This window comes from Plutella xylostella, chromosome 28 (assembly GCF_932276165.1).
Source record: "Plutella xylostella chromosome 28, ilPluXylo3.1, whole genome shotgun sequence".
Taxonomy (NCBI): domain Eukaryota; kingdom Metazoa; phylum Arthropoda; class Insecta; order Lepidoptera; family Plutellidae; genus Plutella; species Plutella xylostella.
The window spans coordinates 5,265,079-5,284,871 of record NC_064008.1 but is presented as its reverse complement, the minus strand read 5'-3'; the positions used below and the strand labels follow the sequence as shown (position 1 = coordinate 5,284,871).

At 35.6% G+C, this 19,793-nt stretch overlaps 1 protein-coding gene across 1 annotated transcript in view; it reads left to right on the top strand.

The window, feature by feature from the left end:
• Nucleotides 1-15,181: 15,181 nt before the first annotated feature.
• The window catches only part of LOC105392428 (zwei Ig domain protein zig-8), a 29,694-nt gene continuing 25,082 nt past the window's right edge, over nucleotides 15,182-19,793 (top strand). The window contains exon 1 of the mRNA XM_048631377.1: nucleotides 15,182-15,314. Within this exon, the coding sequence (XP_048487334.1) occupies nucleotides 15,212-15,314 (103 nt within the window). The 5' untranslated portion in view covers nucleotides 15,182-15,211. The remainder of the gene's footprint in view (nucleotides 15,315-19,793) is intronic.

Below are 19,793 nucleotides of genomic sequence, written 5' to 3'. Positions count from 1 at the left end.
ATAAGCAATAAGGCCGCTTTTTTGTACTTTTCTTATTTTTAAGTTTTATTTTATATTGTTTCCATTTTTTTGTTCAAATAAAGAGGATTGTATTCTATTGTATTGTATTATAATTGAACTCATTCTTTGACTAATCCAGTGACTGCTTAGAAAAAATTCAAATTCAAAACAGTTGAGAATCCACGTCTTTTGCCCAGTCTTAGTATTTACATAATGAATGCAGCGGCGAAGAATTCCTATTTCAGTTCTTTCTCATTTGTACCGGATATTACCATACTACGGACAATTTGCATCGCTCCTGATATGTATATTTAGTACGGTATTGGATTCCCGATGGCTGATGCATAATGCATCTGTAATTGGTTTTAGACTTGGAATAATGTTACTTGATGAACTATTTTATGTTTCGATACGATCTATTACTGTTCTGTGTAACGTAGGTATATTTCAGTTGTAGTGTAGGTATAGATTAGTAAGTATCTATAGTTAACTTAACTATAGTTAACTTAAATATAGATGTAGTGTAGGTATAGATGAGTAATCATCATACCTAACTTAACTATCTACACTACCTCCAAGTGCAGAACGATCAACAAAAATTATTTTAAATATATTTTATTTGATGACGATGATATTAAATTATAGTTAATTTATTATATTTTGTATTATTAGTATGTATTAGGTATATTATAATATAATGTAGGAATATATTTATATATTATGTAGGTATATAATTTGTATAGTTATTATGTATAAGTAAGTATATCTCTGTGTCTCAATTTCAGTAAATAAACTTCTCTCCTCTCAGCCTATCGCACTACCAACCACTTTCTCGACACCACCAAAGGTTAACTGGCAGAGAATGCTACTAGCATTAAGTTCGCCTTTGTACAATGTTTTTATGTGCAATAAAGAATTTATAATAATAATAATAATAACTATAGATATTTACTAATCTATACCTACACTACACAGTGACAGAATAAACACACATAAAACCCTTCCTCTCTCAAACTATCGCACTACTCTAATCACCTTCTCTTCATCACCGAAGTTTAGCTGGTAGAGACTGCTACTATCATTAATTTCGCCTTAGTATTTTTTTTTTATTTTCTGTGCAATAAAGAATTTTATAATATTAATATTTTGTATACTCTTAATAATATGGTATAGTGTATTTTTCGACAACGATTTTCTTTGCCTTTCAAGAGTTTCCCATGGAAACTTTTCTTACAGCACCAACTCTGAATAGTGAAACAAATTCGCTATTCATGCATTTTTGCAACACCATGTATAACACCTGCCTGACAAGGAAGTAAAATAATGTATCTTGCAGAGAGACATATAAATAAATAATACTTACAGTGTCCCTGGAGCATTCACGAGTTCGCGGCTTCGTGTAACTTGTCCATTGAATATTATGTATTTATCATAGCACTTTTACCACGGCTTAGAAGAATGGGTAGTAATCTGTAACCATGCCCAGATTTATATTTAAGTACTGCTGGACATACCATGCACGAATGACTATGATAGACTTCATTTCAACGTAGATTCTACGGAATGATAGAATAGGTATCCTTTTTTTGTACCATGTGAAAAACTTATACAAAATGACAACTTATCAATAAAATACCTTGTAAAAAAGGCTAGCTTATTGCTTCAATCAGACAACCTTTGGATGGATGAGATAATAACATAAGTTATGGGAGTTCTAGTATAAAGGTATGTACTACTTAAATTATAATCAAACTTTATAACGACCGAATGGCGTAGTGGTTAGTGACCCAGACTACTGAACCGAAGGTCCTGGGTTCGATTCCCGGCTGGGGCAGATATTTGTTTAAAAGACAGATATTTGTACTCGGGTCTTGGGTGTTGATATTTATAATTAGTATCTATCTATCTATGTATTTGTGTAGATATATCAGCTGTCCGATACCCATAACACAGGTTCTGCCTAGCTTGGGGTCGGATGGCCGTGTGTGAGATGTCCCCACATATTTATTTATTTATTCTGTTTATTTTTGGTCCTAATGCTGAACGTTCTACGATCTCCGTATATGTTAAACTTGGCAGTCCACACTCATTATCCAGAATTAATTATGCAACACCAACAACCAACAGCCTATACAATATAATGATAATGATTTACATTAATTCCTAATCTGTTTAATGGTGTCTGAGGCAAACTTGTTGAAGTGTGCTGTTTGACCCAGTTTCTGATAATTCCGTTAACGTAATTGACGTAGCTACCTAAGCACGATGAAGGTAGGAGCCAATACATTTGCTTTCAATACAGTGAGTTGACGTAAGGACCTGTTACTTAGCTTACATGAGCAAGACCGAGTTGCTATTTACTATTTATTACATTGCAACTAGGTATAGTCAGCTAAAGAGATGTGGATACGCCCTACCGCGAATACTTTATTTTAAGATCCATTGACCATGATGGGTGATAGAGGTGACCTAATTGCGTAAATTTTACCTAATAAAATATAATTTTATTCATCATTATATTATGTTTCACCGAAAAGTCATAGGGTCAGACTGCTGTGCGCTGAGTCTGGGTCATGATCATATTATTAGAGAATTGTTCATAACACAGACGAAAAGTAAATGTTCCAGCACCTATCTCTATAAACACTATTCGCTATTCCCTAAGATAAGATATTCTTTATTTGCACACAAAAATATGGACAACAATACAAAACTTAATCTAACACATATGTACAAATGGCGGTCTTATCGCTAATACGATATTCCCTAATACGATAGCAGAAAAAAAACTTATACATTATAGCTACATTGATAGCTAATGAGAATGAGTTAAGTATTTTTTAAATTACCTACTTTGATTTTAAAATAAATATTTTCAATACCTACATTATAAAATATTGCAATACGGGTAACACGTAATACCTTTCAAAGAAAATCTAGCTCGGAAAGCAAAAATATTTGCTAAGCCAGACGCCATTTTGACAAACTGTCGAGCCTGGTTAAGGTTTGCCGCGCTTTTCTGTCACTACGTAGATGCAAAGAATGTCAGTCAAACAGCCAATACATATTACGTTAACATTTTCTTACGACGCGCTTCCTGACTTGTCAATGAGGAAAAGGAAATGTTCGGAACTGAAAACTTTCTGTCTAAAAATTATGTAAAAAATATGAAAATATAAGCTTTGTTATTATTTATATAACAGGGTGTTGTAAAAGTGGTAATTACAGTTAGTAGAAAGGGGCAACTGCAACTCTGGGGCTAATTCGGAACAATTTTTTGTGTATGACTTTAGAAAATCCACAAATCCGTATGTGACGAATATCTATATTAATTATCACTTTTCAATTGTAAGGAGCTCTTCATAATTAGAACTGAAACTTAATTTGAAAACATTTTTTTTTCAACCTTTGTGTAAGCACGAACTGAACAGGCGGTCTTGGCAAAATAATTCTTAGTTATTTATTAAATAGAGGGTCCGTGTATTAGCAAATAATAGGCAACGGAAGCCTAAAAATCTGATACAAAGACCGAATTTCACATCGCAAATTAATGATGGGCGATTATGAATGACAGCAACAATCGAATGGTTTGATACCACTAATGCCAATAATCGAATTTGCAAACCACTAACCACTAATTTTCATAATCGAATGATGAAATGAATGATGAATGATGAATACTTTCCTTCGAATGACACTATTTGAATAAGAGTGATTGAATGATTCAATTTGACACTCAAAAATGAGCTTTGTGCTTAAGGCATAGAGTATTATTTAAGATGAAAAGACTGATAATCGAATGAACTTATGATTGAATGATTCAATTTGACACTCAAAAATGAACTTTGTGCTTAAGGCATAGAGTATTATTTAAGATGAAAAGACTGATAATCGAATGAACTGATGTTTGAATGATTCTATTTGACACTCAAAAATGAACTTTGTGCTTAAGGCATAGAGTATTATTTAAGATGAAAAGACTGATAATCGAATATAAAGTAGACATTTGAATAGGGAGGAATGAGACGACACTCTACATTATTGTATTTACTTCTCACTCTTTCATAATCGAATGAATGATGAGGTTATTCGAATCATTTGAATGAAGTCTATAATCGAATTATTCGATTATGGTTAGTAATAATCGCGCATCTTTATCGCAAATCTATTCCACTCCATATTCCGCGTACAACCATTAAACGTCTGTACTAACACCTTTTTTACAAAACCCATAAAACTGATTGGACCAAACTTTTTTTTCGTTATTTACAGCACAGAGGTTGTCTATCTAGGTGTTGATAATGGCATTGCCGCGTCCATACGTCTGGTTGGCGGCGCACAAAGCGGGCTTAAACCCTGAATGCCCCCTATTGTTCATGTGAACTAGGTTTCAAATGTTTGTTTTTCATTAAACGCAAAGGTTTTATCCGCGAACAGCCTTTAGCGCTCGCCCCTGGCCCTTTATTCGGTTTCCGCATGGGGACTCTTTGCCGTCAGTGAAAGGAGGCTGTTTAACCATAGACAAAGTCTGTCTGGGAGGTAGTAAAGATTGTAAGTGCCGTTGGAGTTGAGGTGGAAAGTAGAATTACTTAGGTGATTGTAAAAGTTGAAAATTACGACAGAAGTACACTTTACACAGCTGATATAATATAAGTACATGCGCATGTTTTATTTATGTATTTTTTTTGCAAATAGTATGTTATTTTGTGATAATTTAGAAGTTAAAGGCTACTTTTTAACTTTGGATACCAGGGGAATCTTTTAGACTGTTATTTCTAAGACTTAACTTTATATAATAACAAAAAATATTTGGTGAGCACCAGTACATGTATTTTGTTATGAGCAGTGATACCGTTCCAACATGTTCCTTCATAAATTCCTTCCGCTTTATCAGAATGTATTGGGATAACATAAAAAGTACATTCCTCAACAAAAACCGTTCACCGGCTTAGTATATAAATATTTCAGAGTATTTCAGGTCCGAATACTCTGCAACCCCCAAATTTACATACGGAATCCGAGTAAATTGAGAGAAATTACAGTTTTTTCCGGTTTCAGCCGGATTATTCCGCAAAAAGCTTGATTATTTCCCCGTTTCTTTGCCGGTACAATGAAGAAGGTGCTTGTAAAAGATTCCTAATATAAGATTTCCTTTTCATAATTCCCCATGACTGCGTCTTAATCAGTGAATGGAGCTCATTCTAATTGGCAAAGGGATTAAGGGACTAGTACGATTAAAATGTTCGAGATTATCCTATAATATTATACTCTGTAAGAGATCTTTCAAGTATTTTACTTACAGGATCGTTAAGAAGAATATAAATATTTTGCATAAACTTGTAATAAAGTGATGCTTCTGGCTATTTGTTATGCTATGTTTTGTTGAGATTTCGTTTAGAAAATTACGACGACATTAGGTATAATATAAGTTTTTTTAGGCATTTATTTAACATGTTTATCATACAGTAAATTAATAATATAAATTTGCGAATGCAAAATACTCTCTTATATTTTGAACAGGAACCAAGAAAAATCATTCAGGAACATAAAATACACCTCATAAAAAAACTTTGTTCGGTACAAGATTAATGTGACTAGATTAAACAAAGTTAATTAAAGTTATCACACTGGGCTTATAACGAGACATCCATAGCGGCACAGAGTCTTCATTTCCTAAACAGACAGTGAAAAATTGCTGAAAGAAGCAATGATTGATGGCATCGCCACCGTTCATTATAAATTGGCCCTTACGTTTAGATCGCGACCAAAGCTCGCGACTCTTATCGTGACTTCCAAAAAGACTAAACTCGTTTGACACCGAGTGGGAGTATGCGGAATGTGCTAAAAAAGTGAACGGATGGAGCTGTTGGGGCATTTTAAAAACGATTTTTCCTTAATTTTTCTGTCGTCAAATGTCGCTTTGGCTGTGATAGATCGGCGATTGTGTTCAGATTTGACAGTTTGCCGCTAAACGAGGGTGCCACTGCCACTACTGGCTTAGATTTTGACACCACAAGAGGCCTACAGTGCCACAAACTTATCTGTTCCGGTGACAGCTCACGTAAATGTGTAATATTTCTTCATTCGATAAGATTTTAAGTTTGCCAGTAGTGGTAATTCGCTCTTTTGGTTTCAATAAACCCATCTAATCTATATCAATATAAGTATAATTCATTAGTAAATATTGAGATATGGATTAATTTAGTTCGCTCTCACCGGAACAAATAAGTTTGTTGCACTGTACCTCACTAGAGTCCGTGCCACCACTGAAGTCAGATATCCGCGTCTACACTCATATGGTATGGATACGGATAGATTAGTTCGCGATTTTACCGTAAAGAATTCAGTGGTGGCGCTGACTTTAGGACGCCGTGGCGACGTCGCCATCAAGAAACTTATATTAATACTTATCTCACTTACCGTATCCATGTGAGAGTGTACCTATACCTATATAAGCATACATTTCATTCATTCAGAAATTTTTTTTTATTAAGTATTAATTAACCAATTCAGTGAAAATCGGTTCATCTCAGAATTCTCACATAAATAAGTGTGATACGACTTTTGGTAATGTAACTTTTGTAGTTTCAATTTGTTGAATTACTAAAGAGCGGTGAGAATTATATTATGCATGGCAGACTGTACCTAAACCTAATGGTATTTCCTATAGTAGTTTACTAAGATTTGTCACCATGGTGACAGGATTAGCATCAGTCCCTGACTGAAACAAACAAAGAAATGGTAGTTAAATTTGGCTCAATAATTGCCATTGAAATAATAATAATATGTAGAGAAATAAAAAATAATTTTACCGACACTGTTCCATTGTACTCAGAATCACAAAAGCCGAGGCACTTTTGTCGTATCCAGCAATTTCGTAATTTTATGGTAAAGCCTTATATTAAATGAGTTTTTCTTTGAGCATTTCACTGTTGAGAGAAACGTTGATTCTCGTAAGGTCATTGGCACCATTTCGCCTTTTATTTTTCTCTTTCGCCTCTTCATTGCGTGCTTTTACGTCTCTTGTAAGTAATGCAAGATAACATTGCCTTGTTTTAACTAAGCTGGTATATTTATATTCAGCTTAATAAAAGTTAAATAACTGAGCATTCTTATCTCCAATTTGCTTTTAAATAACCAAGGGTTGTATGAGAAGACTAAAAGAGACATCTTGCCATATAGTAAAGTATTTAATTCATCATAGGAACTTTTTTTAGTTTATGAATGTTTAGGATAAGTATTTCAAACAAAGTCAAAGGGTTAAAGGTTAACTTGGATATGATTTTGGTAAATTCTCAAGAAAGGTGATGTGAAACTCGGGTCAACGGAAAGTTAACTTCACGGCACTAGTTAAGACTAGAAAAAGCCCCAACCAACCGTTTTAAAAATAACAAAAACGCAACGAAAACAAAACGTTTGAAAGTCAGTTAGCAAATGTTTCAACACTGATCGCTCTTCTGCGGTCACGGTAAAGTTTAAATAAATAGCGAGTGATTCCGACAGTCCTGATGTTGCCAGAAGTTTCTAGAGCAAATGTGTATTCGAGTTCGCGGTCACTTTTAACTGGCACACTCGGTGAGATTTGTGAACTTTTTTTAATCTGCTGCTGCTGAATCGTTATAACTTTATGAGTATAAGTAAACGTTACGCACAGTCTGGGCCAAAGAAGTTTGACCCCAATCTGATAGCATTTTACTCATCTGCGTATGGTAAAGCAGGTTGAATGCTTTTTGTTTATTTATGATGAATAGAATTGATCTATAATTATATTTATCTTTATTTACAGTTTCCACTCATAATTATTTAAAACAACGGGTTTGCCGGTAGCTGCGATTACGTTTACTCTATTTCCGTGAATCGAAGCACAACTTTGTTTAATTTTATGTTTGTTTTGTTCAATATTTCACACTACAGAACATTTCAACAATAAAAACAAAAGCCTACTCTATCTAATTCCAATATCCTTCCATTCTAAGGTTGTCTTGAAAAAATCGCTTTAAGCAATAAGACCGCCATTTTTGTACATATTTGTTAGTATTTAAGTTTTGTAAGTTTCTTTTAGTGTGTGTGTACAAATAAAGAATATTCTATCTATCTAATTCAGAAGTGAGTTCCGGTAATAAAACAAAAACGTAATAAAATCGTAACCACATACAAAACAAGGGTGCAAGATCCTTAGATTAACAATGTACAAACAAGATGGTGTTTGACATGCAAAAACTGTCCGAATAACCTAATGACAATCATTGTCCAATGAATAAAGTCACAAATCATAACAAAACTAATTCAAAATAAAAGCTTAGTGGTAGTAGTGGGGTGTTATTAGTCAAGACATTTAAGGTACCATTCTGTGCATCGCAACAGTCGTAGGTCGCGCGCGGCGACTCGACTGTCATAGTATAAAAATGTATCCTGGCACTGCTGTGACAGACATATAGGGGACAAAATGACAGTCGCGCGCGAACGACGACTGTCGTGATGCACGGAATAGTACCTTTATCTTTTACTGACACTCCATCTTATTCGTATATCATTAATCTAAGGCAAGATTCCTTTCTTCACGCAATGTTGCCGCTCCGTGCATAATTCCCGGTGAATTAACCGCGTGTCCCGTCGCACAACCGAGTCCCATTTTAATATTTTTCGCGTACGTACCGTTAACTTACGCGACGGAAATATGTGACGTCATAAATACTGGCTGGTACGAGTTGTACGACCGGCCAGAAACCTATTTGGAAACATTCCAAATATGAATAAATACGGTAAAAATATGCTAGTTACTTTTAGTTACGGATCGTCAACGCGTATTCGATTGTGAACCCTTTTTGCACGTGGTCTTTTGTCGTTCTTGTACCATCGTGTTTGGAAAATAAAAGATGGATAGTACTAACACTATAAAAGTGAAAGAAAAGTCCTTAAGGTACATTTTTGCGTATCGATTGGGTAAGTCCTAGGATGCTGGTTTTTTCTGAATGTTTTCGTGGTGCGAAACGATATTTTATGCGCAATAAAATAGACTTGACAGTTACAATAATTTTATATGATATTTTATTTGTCTAGTCTCGTTGACACAGCATGGAAAAACCCCTTTTCTATATCGTATTACCATAAGGAATATCATATTTTCTTTTTGTCTGTCTTTATTTAAATAACGTGTCATTTTACTTTTACTACAAGTCCCGAGCAACAAAATAAACTCAGATTGTTTGTAGTACATTATCACTGTGTTTTCTGTTTATATTGCTGCGAGAGACCAAGCTTCAGTTTAATGGAAGGGTATTGTAACCAAATCAAAACATTATATTTTTTTGAGAAATTTAAACAATACTTCGTGAGCACATCACTTTTTTCTAAAAAAATATTATTATATACAGCAAAAACACTCTAAAAAGTCTTCTCATAATGCTTATAAAACTAGTGTATAGTCTCTGCTCTCGCTATATGGCCTTATTATTGCCGTCGATATATCGCGATGAGCATTAAATACAGTGATGTGATTGGTGGGACGTGTATTTAACTAGTTTATGTACGTCGATAAAGATGCCATGCCGCAGCTAATCAGCTTTGCTTAATCCACCTGTCTGATGCCATTAGGTTGGCATTCTGTTGTATGCGGGGGGTTACACCTTATTCACAAGAAATGGGACCTTTGTGAATATATTTTTAAGGTCGAAACTCTTTTTCTAGACTTGGACCATTATGTGGTTGGTGGGTTCACATAACCTTTTCACCTATAGTTTCTGATTGTAAAGGGTTTTTCACGAATTTTCAAGACAAATACAAGACATAAAATGGATTCAAATTCATTTGTGAAAAGAGTACTACACATGAGCTGCCATAAAAATTTATGCGCTGATTTTATCACTTTCGTCAGGATGATAAGATTTGTATTTGCATAAAAAACAAGTGTAAGTATGGTTATTGTTTAAATTTCCCAGTTTATTTACACAGGTATGCAAACCAGATTTAACTTGCAATCGATTCCCCCGTAATGGGAGTAAATCTCTTTCGAAGGGACTATGCAGAAGCCCTTCCGAACGGCTTTTATTCATGATTATATTCCAACAAAGTCCCGTTTTTTTCCTTCTTTTTCGGGTAACAGACACGGGCTGAAAGGCTGGTCGAAGGAGGCTCTTTTGTCAGGTCTCCGGCCATGAATCCGGCGTGTCCTGAATTATTCATCCGATTGTTATGCACCGAAATATTCAAATAAGTCCGGTTTTAGGATTCCTTGTGCTCTGTTTTGTGTGCGTCAAAACAATAAATTACCTATGCCGCTGTTTGTTTCCTTACCTTTTCTAGGTGTTATAGTTTTTATATTGTATGTAGGTATATTTTACTGTAAACAATCATAACTATAACACAGAGATAAATTAAGTTACCTTAATTTAATTATTGTTTAGGATCATAATCCCAACATGAAATAACTAAAAATAAACTCGTACTTGCTTAATAAGTATATAACTTTACAATACATTATTAATGCACGTACAACCTAATAGGATGAAGCTTCTAAAACAGGAAGAATAAAAAAGAATTCAAATAAAAATCTAGAAAGTATTTTGCAAGGAGGTCGGTAGTAAATAGGTTGGCTGCCCGAGGTGGCTCTTTGACTGGCTGGAAATCGATTCAAGGAGTTCGGATTCCAGAATAATGAAAAAAAGAAAGGAGAATTAGGTATCAAATTTCACGTCTAGGGTCAATGCCCCAAATTTCAGTGCTGCTTTATTATGATTATTATTGTGATTTGAATTTAAGTGTAGGTATACAAAGACGACCGAATGGCGTAGTGGTTAGTGACCCTGACTACTGAGCCGATGGTCCCGGGTTCGATTCCCGGCTGGGGCAGATATTTGTTTAAACACAGATATTTGTTCTCAGGTCTTGGATGTGCCCGTAAAATGGCAATAGGCCCGCCCCCTATTACATTGGGACTAACATAACACTCTGGCGAAAAGTGGGTGCAGCAATGCACCTCTGCCTACCCCGCAAGGGAGTACATTAGTACAAGGCGTGAGTGCGTGTTTTTTGTGTGTATACAAAGAGTCCCGTAAATAGTGGACCAACAGAAAGGGTGACTCAGGGGGTCAATCTGAACAAATTTCCCCATAGATTTGATATTTAATAGTACTTAATAAAAACTTAAACTAAAAGACTATACTTCTGACTAAAATACTAATCAAACAAACTGATATACTTATACACCTACAATTTTTATAAATCTTTTTTATATTTTTGATATTTTTATAGTTGGACAAAATATTATTGGTCCTATGAAATGTCCGACTTGTAACAAATTAAGAAGTGCTTTCGACAAACAAGTATAATCTTTGCATTAATTTCCAATTTTTTTGTAAGAAAGTAAAAGTTTTGGGGCAATTCCGGTGTTAAACAATTATGATTTCCTTTTTGTCTGAAACTTCGGTGTAAAAGTTGTTTGTACTTCGTTTGTCCTCGTTTGTTTTGGAAGAAGCTATTTTTAGGGTTCCGTACACACAAAAATCCGATGGAACTCTGAGAATAAGCCTTGTTTGTTGAGCCGTCAGTCAGTTTGTCCATGTACTGTTTATATACCTACTAAGCTAATGTATATAATGTAATGTATATATATATATATATATATAATTTATTTTCCAGTCTCTAATTAAACTACCTACTTTTTACCGCCTCAAGCCTGCCCCCCAGATCACTATACATTTTATCCACACTCTCGCACGGAGAGTTTCTCAAGGGATTTGAAATTGGACAAGCATTGATTTCCCCGATTGTCCCTATCGTTGTCTACGTAAGAGCACTCACACATACAGTACCGAAAGTATGTTATGTTGAATATTTACTCTACCTATGTAGATATAAATAAACTCTCACTAGCAATGAAAAAGTTCCACCTGTCATTGACGTTCCATATGTATACGAGTATCACTGGATTTTTATCATTGCTCGTTAGTGTATACAGGTACGTTAATAGTAGCATTTGCCGGAACATAGGACATTTTATGTAAAAAATTTACAAATATAAAAAATAGGGCACTTTTCTATCTAATAAGAATTCGAATGAATTTAGAGGTGAAAATGTCAGATTTGTACTCTCGCTACTATATAATTAACTTATTAATTGTTATCTGTGCTATAATGCCGAGCGTTTTCGCCGAGGCGAGGGTGCCAGACTTCTTTGCCATCATGAGGTCCCGGATAGCCTCTTTCTGGCACAGACTGCGTAGCACTGGAAATGCAATTTTAACAAATGTTGCAGATGATTATAGGTGCCCAATTCTAAAACATTGGCTCTTTGTACAGTTGACAGCAAATCGAAAATGACCCTACCTGTTTTAGGTAGAAAACTAGTGTTTTAATTATTTTTATATACCACTGTATGTATTATTTTAATTTTAATGTATAACTTTTTATGTAATTTGTGAACTATGGGTAACTGCCTGCAATAAACGTTTATTATTATTATTATTATGTTGTGTCTTTACCATCACGGGGCCATGGGGTCCCGGGCATTTGGAAGGCGTGCATGGGGCCGAAGCCAACATGTAGAGGCCCGTTTGACAACATTAATCTATATGAAGTGTGACACAAACCGACGATTTTCCCTGTGTAAACTATGGAGTAAACCCAAGGAAAATCCCCGGTTAGTGCAGGACTATTGTAGGATATGGAGAAAACTAATACAGGGCTATGGAATGAGGTGCTAAATGGACTGGGTATCTGGGACTATGGAAGGACTATGGCCCCTGCCTGGACCTATATGTTTCACACACGGATAAAAAGGCAGGGGGTGACTCGCACACACATTAAATGGGCCCCCCAAAACAGTCGCTAGCACATTACAGTGACGTAGCAACAAGGGGGCAACATGGCATGAGGTGCTGAGGATGGAGAGGTATACCAAGGCTCTCAGAGCAATCGCGCGGTCAAGACCCCTACAAGCACTTACTGGATATACTTCCTTCCTCCGAGCATATCTGCTCTAGCGGTACACCACTCAAGCCAGCCAATGAAGGCAAGCAAGAGGTGGGAGATCCTGTTCCTCGTCAGTGTTCACTCTGGACAACCAATAAAGGCAAGCCAGAGATGAGGAACAGCGGTTCTCCCCGGCATCGGGTGGGAGGGGTCGCTAATGCCCAACAGCTCGCCACAAGCTGCCCTGCCGCGTTATTATTATTATTATTATTATAATTTAATTACTGTTGGTAGCTATATTGTCCAAGCAAGAAACGAATAGAGTATTTCAAATAAATGTTAGATATAAGCCACCCTCAATAATTTTCATTATGAACCTACTTATGCTTGTAAAATGAAAGACCATGACCAAGTTAGTATGTTTAATCTATTCACATCGCATTACTCAATTACCCAGTAAGTATGTAGCTTGATTAAACTCCCCCAGTTATGATGTTTCTTGAGCCATTGAGCCCATTAGAGCATCAACGTAATCCACAGATTAGTAGCAATGGGGTAGTTCAGTAATTTTTTTAAGTTTTCTGTACAGCGGAGAAATAATAATATGTCAATATTTTCTACACTACAAAGTTTCACTTACAAAATGTCTCTGTAGCAAAAAAGTTGTTCAGAAAGACGCCATGAGTCACCCACTCCCTTTCGGCGTAGTATACCCTTTTTGCAACAGCCTGTATGTATAAATTTCAATATTGTAGACGGCGTCATTAAGCTAGTCGTTTTCGTTTAGGAGTAATTTGGTGCTATTGTCACTGAGAGTGTAAATAATTGAATAACATAACGCCAGCCATGTTACAGTTAATAAGTTTCCATTTTTATTAAACAAACCTAAAAACCAACAATAGGTTTAAATTTTATTACGATCTAAAGCCATACTCCGACTAGGGCAGCACGATAACTCAGCCGGTTAAAGATATAATCCGGCTGCAATGTCGCAGGCAAGTCGCAGAATCTGTTTTTTATTTGCCCATCCAACCGTGACCGCTACACAAAGAAAATTTTACTAGAAGACATTAAAACTTTCACAAACTCCGGGTGATTCTAAAGACGCTTTTAATGCCCCGACGGAAGTTTCACAACTTTCTTTGTAAGCAGTAAACTCGCTAATTGAGAAGTTCTAAGGGAAATGCGAATAAAAAATATATAAGGAAACGACAACTTAGTTAATTTCACGCAGAACCTTGTCACATCAGATTTCCCTCATTCTTCGTATACATCCCGCGTCATGTTTGCGACAAAATAATTGCTTCCTTAAAACATTTTTTTTCATTCTCACTTTTTATATTTATGAAAAACAGTCTTTTAGGTGGTAGAAATACAATCAAACTTTTCCTTTCAAAATTCAGTGTGTATCACAAAAAGACACTTCCAACTTTCAAAATGAGTTTTTTATGATTGCAAGTTTTTATTGATGCTATAAATTACAAATTCACAACTGATATTAGCTACTTCATTTGGAGATGGGAAACGCGTGACATCTTCGTATAAATTATATTTAGATTGTTAGTATATTAATCAGTTACCAGTTCTCTGCTCTGGAAAAAAGCCTCCTAGAGAGACGAATGACCTGGTCCAGCGTCCAGAGCCGAATTAAGGTTTGTCGCCGAAAGGATTAACCAGCATACCTTTCTACACATATGTTGTCTTCTAACCTCAATACTAAGGACATTCACTTCTACCTTCAAAAGTTTTTCATCGCGCTCACTCACATCGCGCGTATTGCGACCCATTCTAGGCTAGTTCCTGACTTCCACACATGCCATCAACACACATATCCTCACCTCAAGCCTAACCCACCTTCTCTTCTTCCAGATGATGCCGACCCACTCAGCTCACAGCCGGCGCCCAGAGCTCTACTCCACCGTGAACTCATGGCGCAGACGACTCTGAGCCATGCGCGGGGCGGGGGCGCGGGGCCGCGCGCTCGGCTACCGGATGAAGGGGGGCCTGTGCGTGTTTGTGGTCATCGTGCTGGGCTTCTTCAATGAGTCTCAAGGTATGTGTATCTGTGTATTTCTTTACGGCAGCGTAACTCCTAAACGGCTGAACCGATTTTAGTTTTGTTTCTTTAGGAACGTAGGTAATTTTACTACGAGTGTTCTAAGCTATGTTTCATTAAAATCGGTTTAGCAATTCAAAAGTTATGCGACTTTTAGTTTTCGGAAACTTATTCTTTGGCTCTCATTGAGTATATGTCACCTATCCACCGTCCACCGTGAACTCATGGCGCAGACGACTCTGAGCCATGCGCGGGGCGGGGGCGCGGGGCCGCGCGCTCGGCTACCGGATGAAGGGGGGCCTGTGCGTGTTTGTGGTCATCGTGCTGGGCTTCTTCAATGAGTCTCAAGGTAAGTTTAAAGTGTATGTGTGTCTGTGTATCTGTTTGTGGCAGCGTAGCTCCCAAATAGTTGTATCGATTTTGGTTTTGTTTTTATAGGATTGTAGATAATGTTACACCGAGGGTTCTTATCCATGATTCATGAAAATTGGATCAGCAGTTCAAAAGTTATGCTACTTTTAGTGTGTTTAACGTTGGTTAGGTTGGGTTATTGAACATACCATAAAAAAATTATGCATTGCTTCATTATTGGTTTGGTAAATTCGAAATTAATCCATCTTTAAAAATGTGTTGGTTACAAAAATACAACCATAAACACATGTATTTTTTGTAAAGCATTTTCATCTTTATGTTTATCTTATTTTTTTTGTTTGTTTCAATAATAATGGCAACAATATTAAATTTGATACCCGCAAAACTTAATTTTGTGAAATCTATTCATTAATTTTATACTTTAAACTAGGTAAATAACCAGCCATAACTTTCATAATATTTGTAACAATAGTTTATTGAAAATTACTTTGGTCTATAGCGATAAAATGATAGCATTAATTTATTGATGTATAAATAAATATTTGTTTAATTATATTGACCGAATTGTTAATTAGCAAACAAGATGAGTGAAATGTTTGATTCTAATAACATGGTGATTATATGATATGCCTAACTAGTAACTATACAAGTATACATTGTATTTACCCAAATGCGATTCAAAAGCCGTTAATTGTTTATCTCATTTCTGTACCGAGTAATGAATTCGTTTGCATGATATCCATTCAATTGTCTACATAAATTTTATTCATTAGGTAGGTACACAACTAGGTACCTCTACAAAATTAATGTGATTTATCAAGTTTTTTTCCAAGCACAGATGGTCCCTTTATAGTTAAAAGGGTCCTTTGACAATGTTGCCGCCTGGATTTATAAATTGGCTAGTTTTCTGTTTATATTTCTCAAATGAGTAAACTTTAAGAGTACTTATAATAAATTGTAAAAATACAAAAATCACTGTACTATTGCTAAAGAGAGTTTAAAAAAAATCTTAAACTACATCTTGAACATTATTCTACCAGTTAACCTACAGGAGATAGGAAACATATTATGAAGCTGTAAGGAAAAGTAATAAGACGCCTAAGATGCAAGCTTTTTTCAACTTTCATCATGAAAGTGATTTATTTAAATACAGTATGTAGAGTCAAATTGTTTTGGCTATATAACCGGCTCTTACGCAAAAATTCTATTTTGTACCCAAGAGGGAAATTCAGCTAAAACTAACATAACTTAAAAACTTTTCACAAAAACCTTTGCCCTTTTCAATATTCTTTACTAATATAAATAATTTGATGTACTTACCTAACTACACGTAACGTTTAACGTAACGTGAGTCGAGTTAATAAAGGAACTCCGACGTACTCACGACGAAATTAATTATCTAATTATCCGAAATCTAAGAACGGGAACAATGCGAAGAAATATGTAATTCCGAAATAATAATAATACAAAACGGAATAGAAAGCATTTTTAGCGTAGCAGTTACTATTAACGTATTTAATTAAGAGGCGGCGCGCTGTAACGTTGAAATGTTGTCGTGCCAATACATTGAATGAGAAAATTTATCAGTGATCGACCCGTAGATATGCAGGGATTTTGCAGTAAGGGCAGAATAAGGAATTTAAATACATTAGCTGAGTGGATACATTTTGAAGATGACAGAAAATTCATATTACCTATCTTATAAAAGAAAGCAGAAAACAGGCGGACAGTAGTGCCTTTCGCCCAATAATTTTGACAAGCGCATTTACCTTAAATCTTATTAATTTTTAGATCATCAGACTCAGATGTTGCTCTTACATTATTGAATAACTTGTTATACACTGGGACCCAAAACCCTTTTTGCGACACCCTGTATAACACGACTGTGACACAGGACTGCCTCAAGCCTCTTAAATTAAATTATCATAATGGTATGATTGCTCATTTGCATTCGAGGAACACCAGAAAGGGACAGAGCTAGATGGCGCGATGAAATGTAAAATTGAATCACCCTTTTGAGTTTGCTGCAAAGAGTTTTTATATTAGCTAACTTAAGTTACTTTTAGTGGCGCGTCCAAAAGTTACATTTGAATAAGCTGAGCAGAAGAGCGAGATTCTTTACATTGCTATTAATAGACTATTTTCTTCCAGATAACCTTGGGTGTTGTGGAGAAAGTGTTTTTTCTCAAAAAACATCGCTATCACGTCTTGAGTTGTATGAGAGATAGTACCTAAATAAAATAAATATGCAAGTAGGTATTCCCCCGTACCAAAAAACTTTCAAGCTCTATTAAAACAAAGGACAACTGAACATTACAGTACCGTGGTACGAGGTACGCAATTTACTCCACTAAAAATCCGTTTAACCTACAATCTTAAAGCAGAACGCATAATAAGGCTTCGCTCCCGTCGCTCCATAAGTAATATAACTCGCTTAAAGATGAAACCACACCAGAACCGACCACTTGACCTAATAGTCTAAGCCCTAAGCTGCTTAAAGATAAAACTGCATACAGGTGCCGTGAGTGTGTAGTGTGCACTCTGCTTTAAAACAATCATGTCAGTAGGTTATCTTTGAACTTCGGAAGATTCTAGGTGTAAGTTTTTTATGCTAAAACTTAAAAGTTTTTTAGCAGATAGTACATAAATCAATTTTAATCACTCGTGCTCTGAAAGTAGGTGTGATTTACCTAAAAAGATGCATGAAAATAAAAAAAAATGACCGGGAAGAATGCGGTGGATGATGATGATTTTAAAGTAAAAGCCTTTTTGAACCAAGCACTTGCTGTGAGAATGTATACCTTCAGTTAATCCCTTATTTAGACAAGCTAGCTAACCTTAGCTAAGAAGATGGTTATTAGATTTGAATTTTAATTCATTTTCCCAAAGAGTGCTGACTGCCCTGAGTATACTATGACCCGGCGGTGTAAAGGACTCTTATCTTAGTGGCAATGTGTAATGGAATTAGGCGATCCAGTTCCAGCTAGCAGGATTCAAGCTTTACTTGTTTTAGTTCTAGTATTTTCGAGTGCGTCTAAAAGTAATACCAGCAAATTGAATTAAACGAGGACTACTCTTTGTTGTTGTTGGGAATAACGTCTGAGCTTATTAAACAATTTTTCCCTTCGTTAGGCTTTACCTAGGTACCCTTTCTTAACAACCTGTATAAGTACACGAAGCACAGGGATTGACGTACGAATCCGTCATTATCATAAAAACAAAAGATAAAATAAAGTTGCACGATAGCATACCTCACGCAGTAGTGGCGCTGTCGAGGCACACCTCCGCCTGCACCTACTATGCGGATGACACCGAGGACGCTATCGGCAACCTCGCTAAAACGGCAATAACAGCACCGAAGAAACGGATCCTCGAGTACAACCTAAAGATGGCAATAAAAAATCGGGACAAAGAGGTCGTTGCCCAGCAATCAAGGCTTTTGGCAACGCAAAATGGAGCGGAATAGGAGAATTTTGATTTTAATTTTATATTGACGGCCAAACCGTATTGCATGTATTTTATAGTTTTGTTATGTATAGTATATAGCATGTAGGTATTGTATAGTTTTGATATGTAGGTATTGTATAGTATATCATGAATTAATATTATCTGTATAAGAACTAACCAATAAAATTAAGATAGTTTTAAGAACACTGTCACACATTAACACCAGGCAAAACAACAGCGATGACAAAAGGAGTGTGTGGCCACTGACAGGCGTCTGTTAAGTTCTCTGAAGACAGCTGACACTGGCCCTACCCTTCAAATGTTTGTTGCCATTATAATTGTAAGTGTGACTGTGTGAAACAAAGAAAAAAAAAAAAAAAAAACAAGAAATGCACAACTGGGGGTTTTTAGTCGGTTAAAGGCCGACACTACCTGGGTCCCCTTCCCAGGTGTCTGTGTAGATTTTCCTCCAGGAGTGCAAAAAAAAAAAAAAAAATATTAATAATATATAGGTATATATATATAAAAGATAAAATATATATATTATAAGCTTCCACATTGAGTAGTGAGTAGTTAAAAGATGAAGACAAAAAACAACCAAACTCTCACAATATATTGATCTCTCAAAAAGGCACGGACATAAAGTCTGTGGAGTGATAATAAAATCTTAAAAAAAAAAAAAAAAAAAACCTGTATAAGTAAACCACATTTAGTGCATCCAGATTGTGATGTATGCAAAAAAACTATGGCACAATTTCAAATAATCAAAATACATTTTGTCACGGAGAATATTTTAGCAACAAATTTTCAGCCGTTGGATTTTGGATCGGATTTTTTGGATGTTCAAAGCATAGTTTAAATAGACAAAGTGTCATTATTTTATGCAGCTTTTTTGGAGTCTAACACGACGCGACATGGTACCTATCTATAAAATTTTCACATATTATTTAAGTTATGAAACATAACATAATGTAGGAATATTTTGTATTATACAGAGTTGATTTCGCCA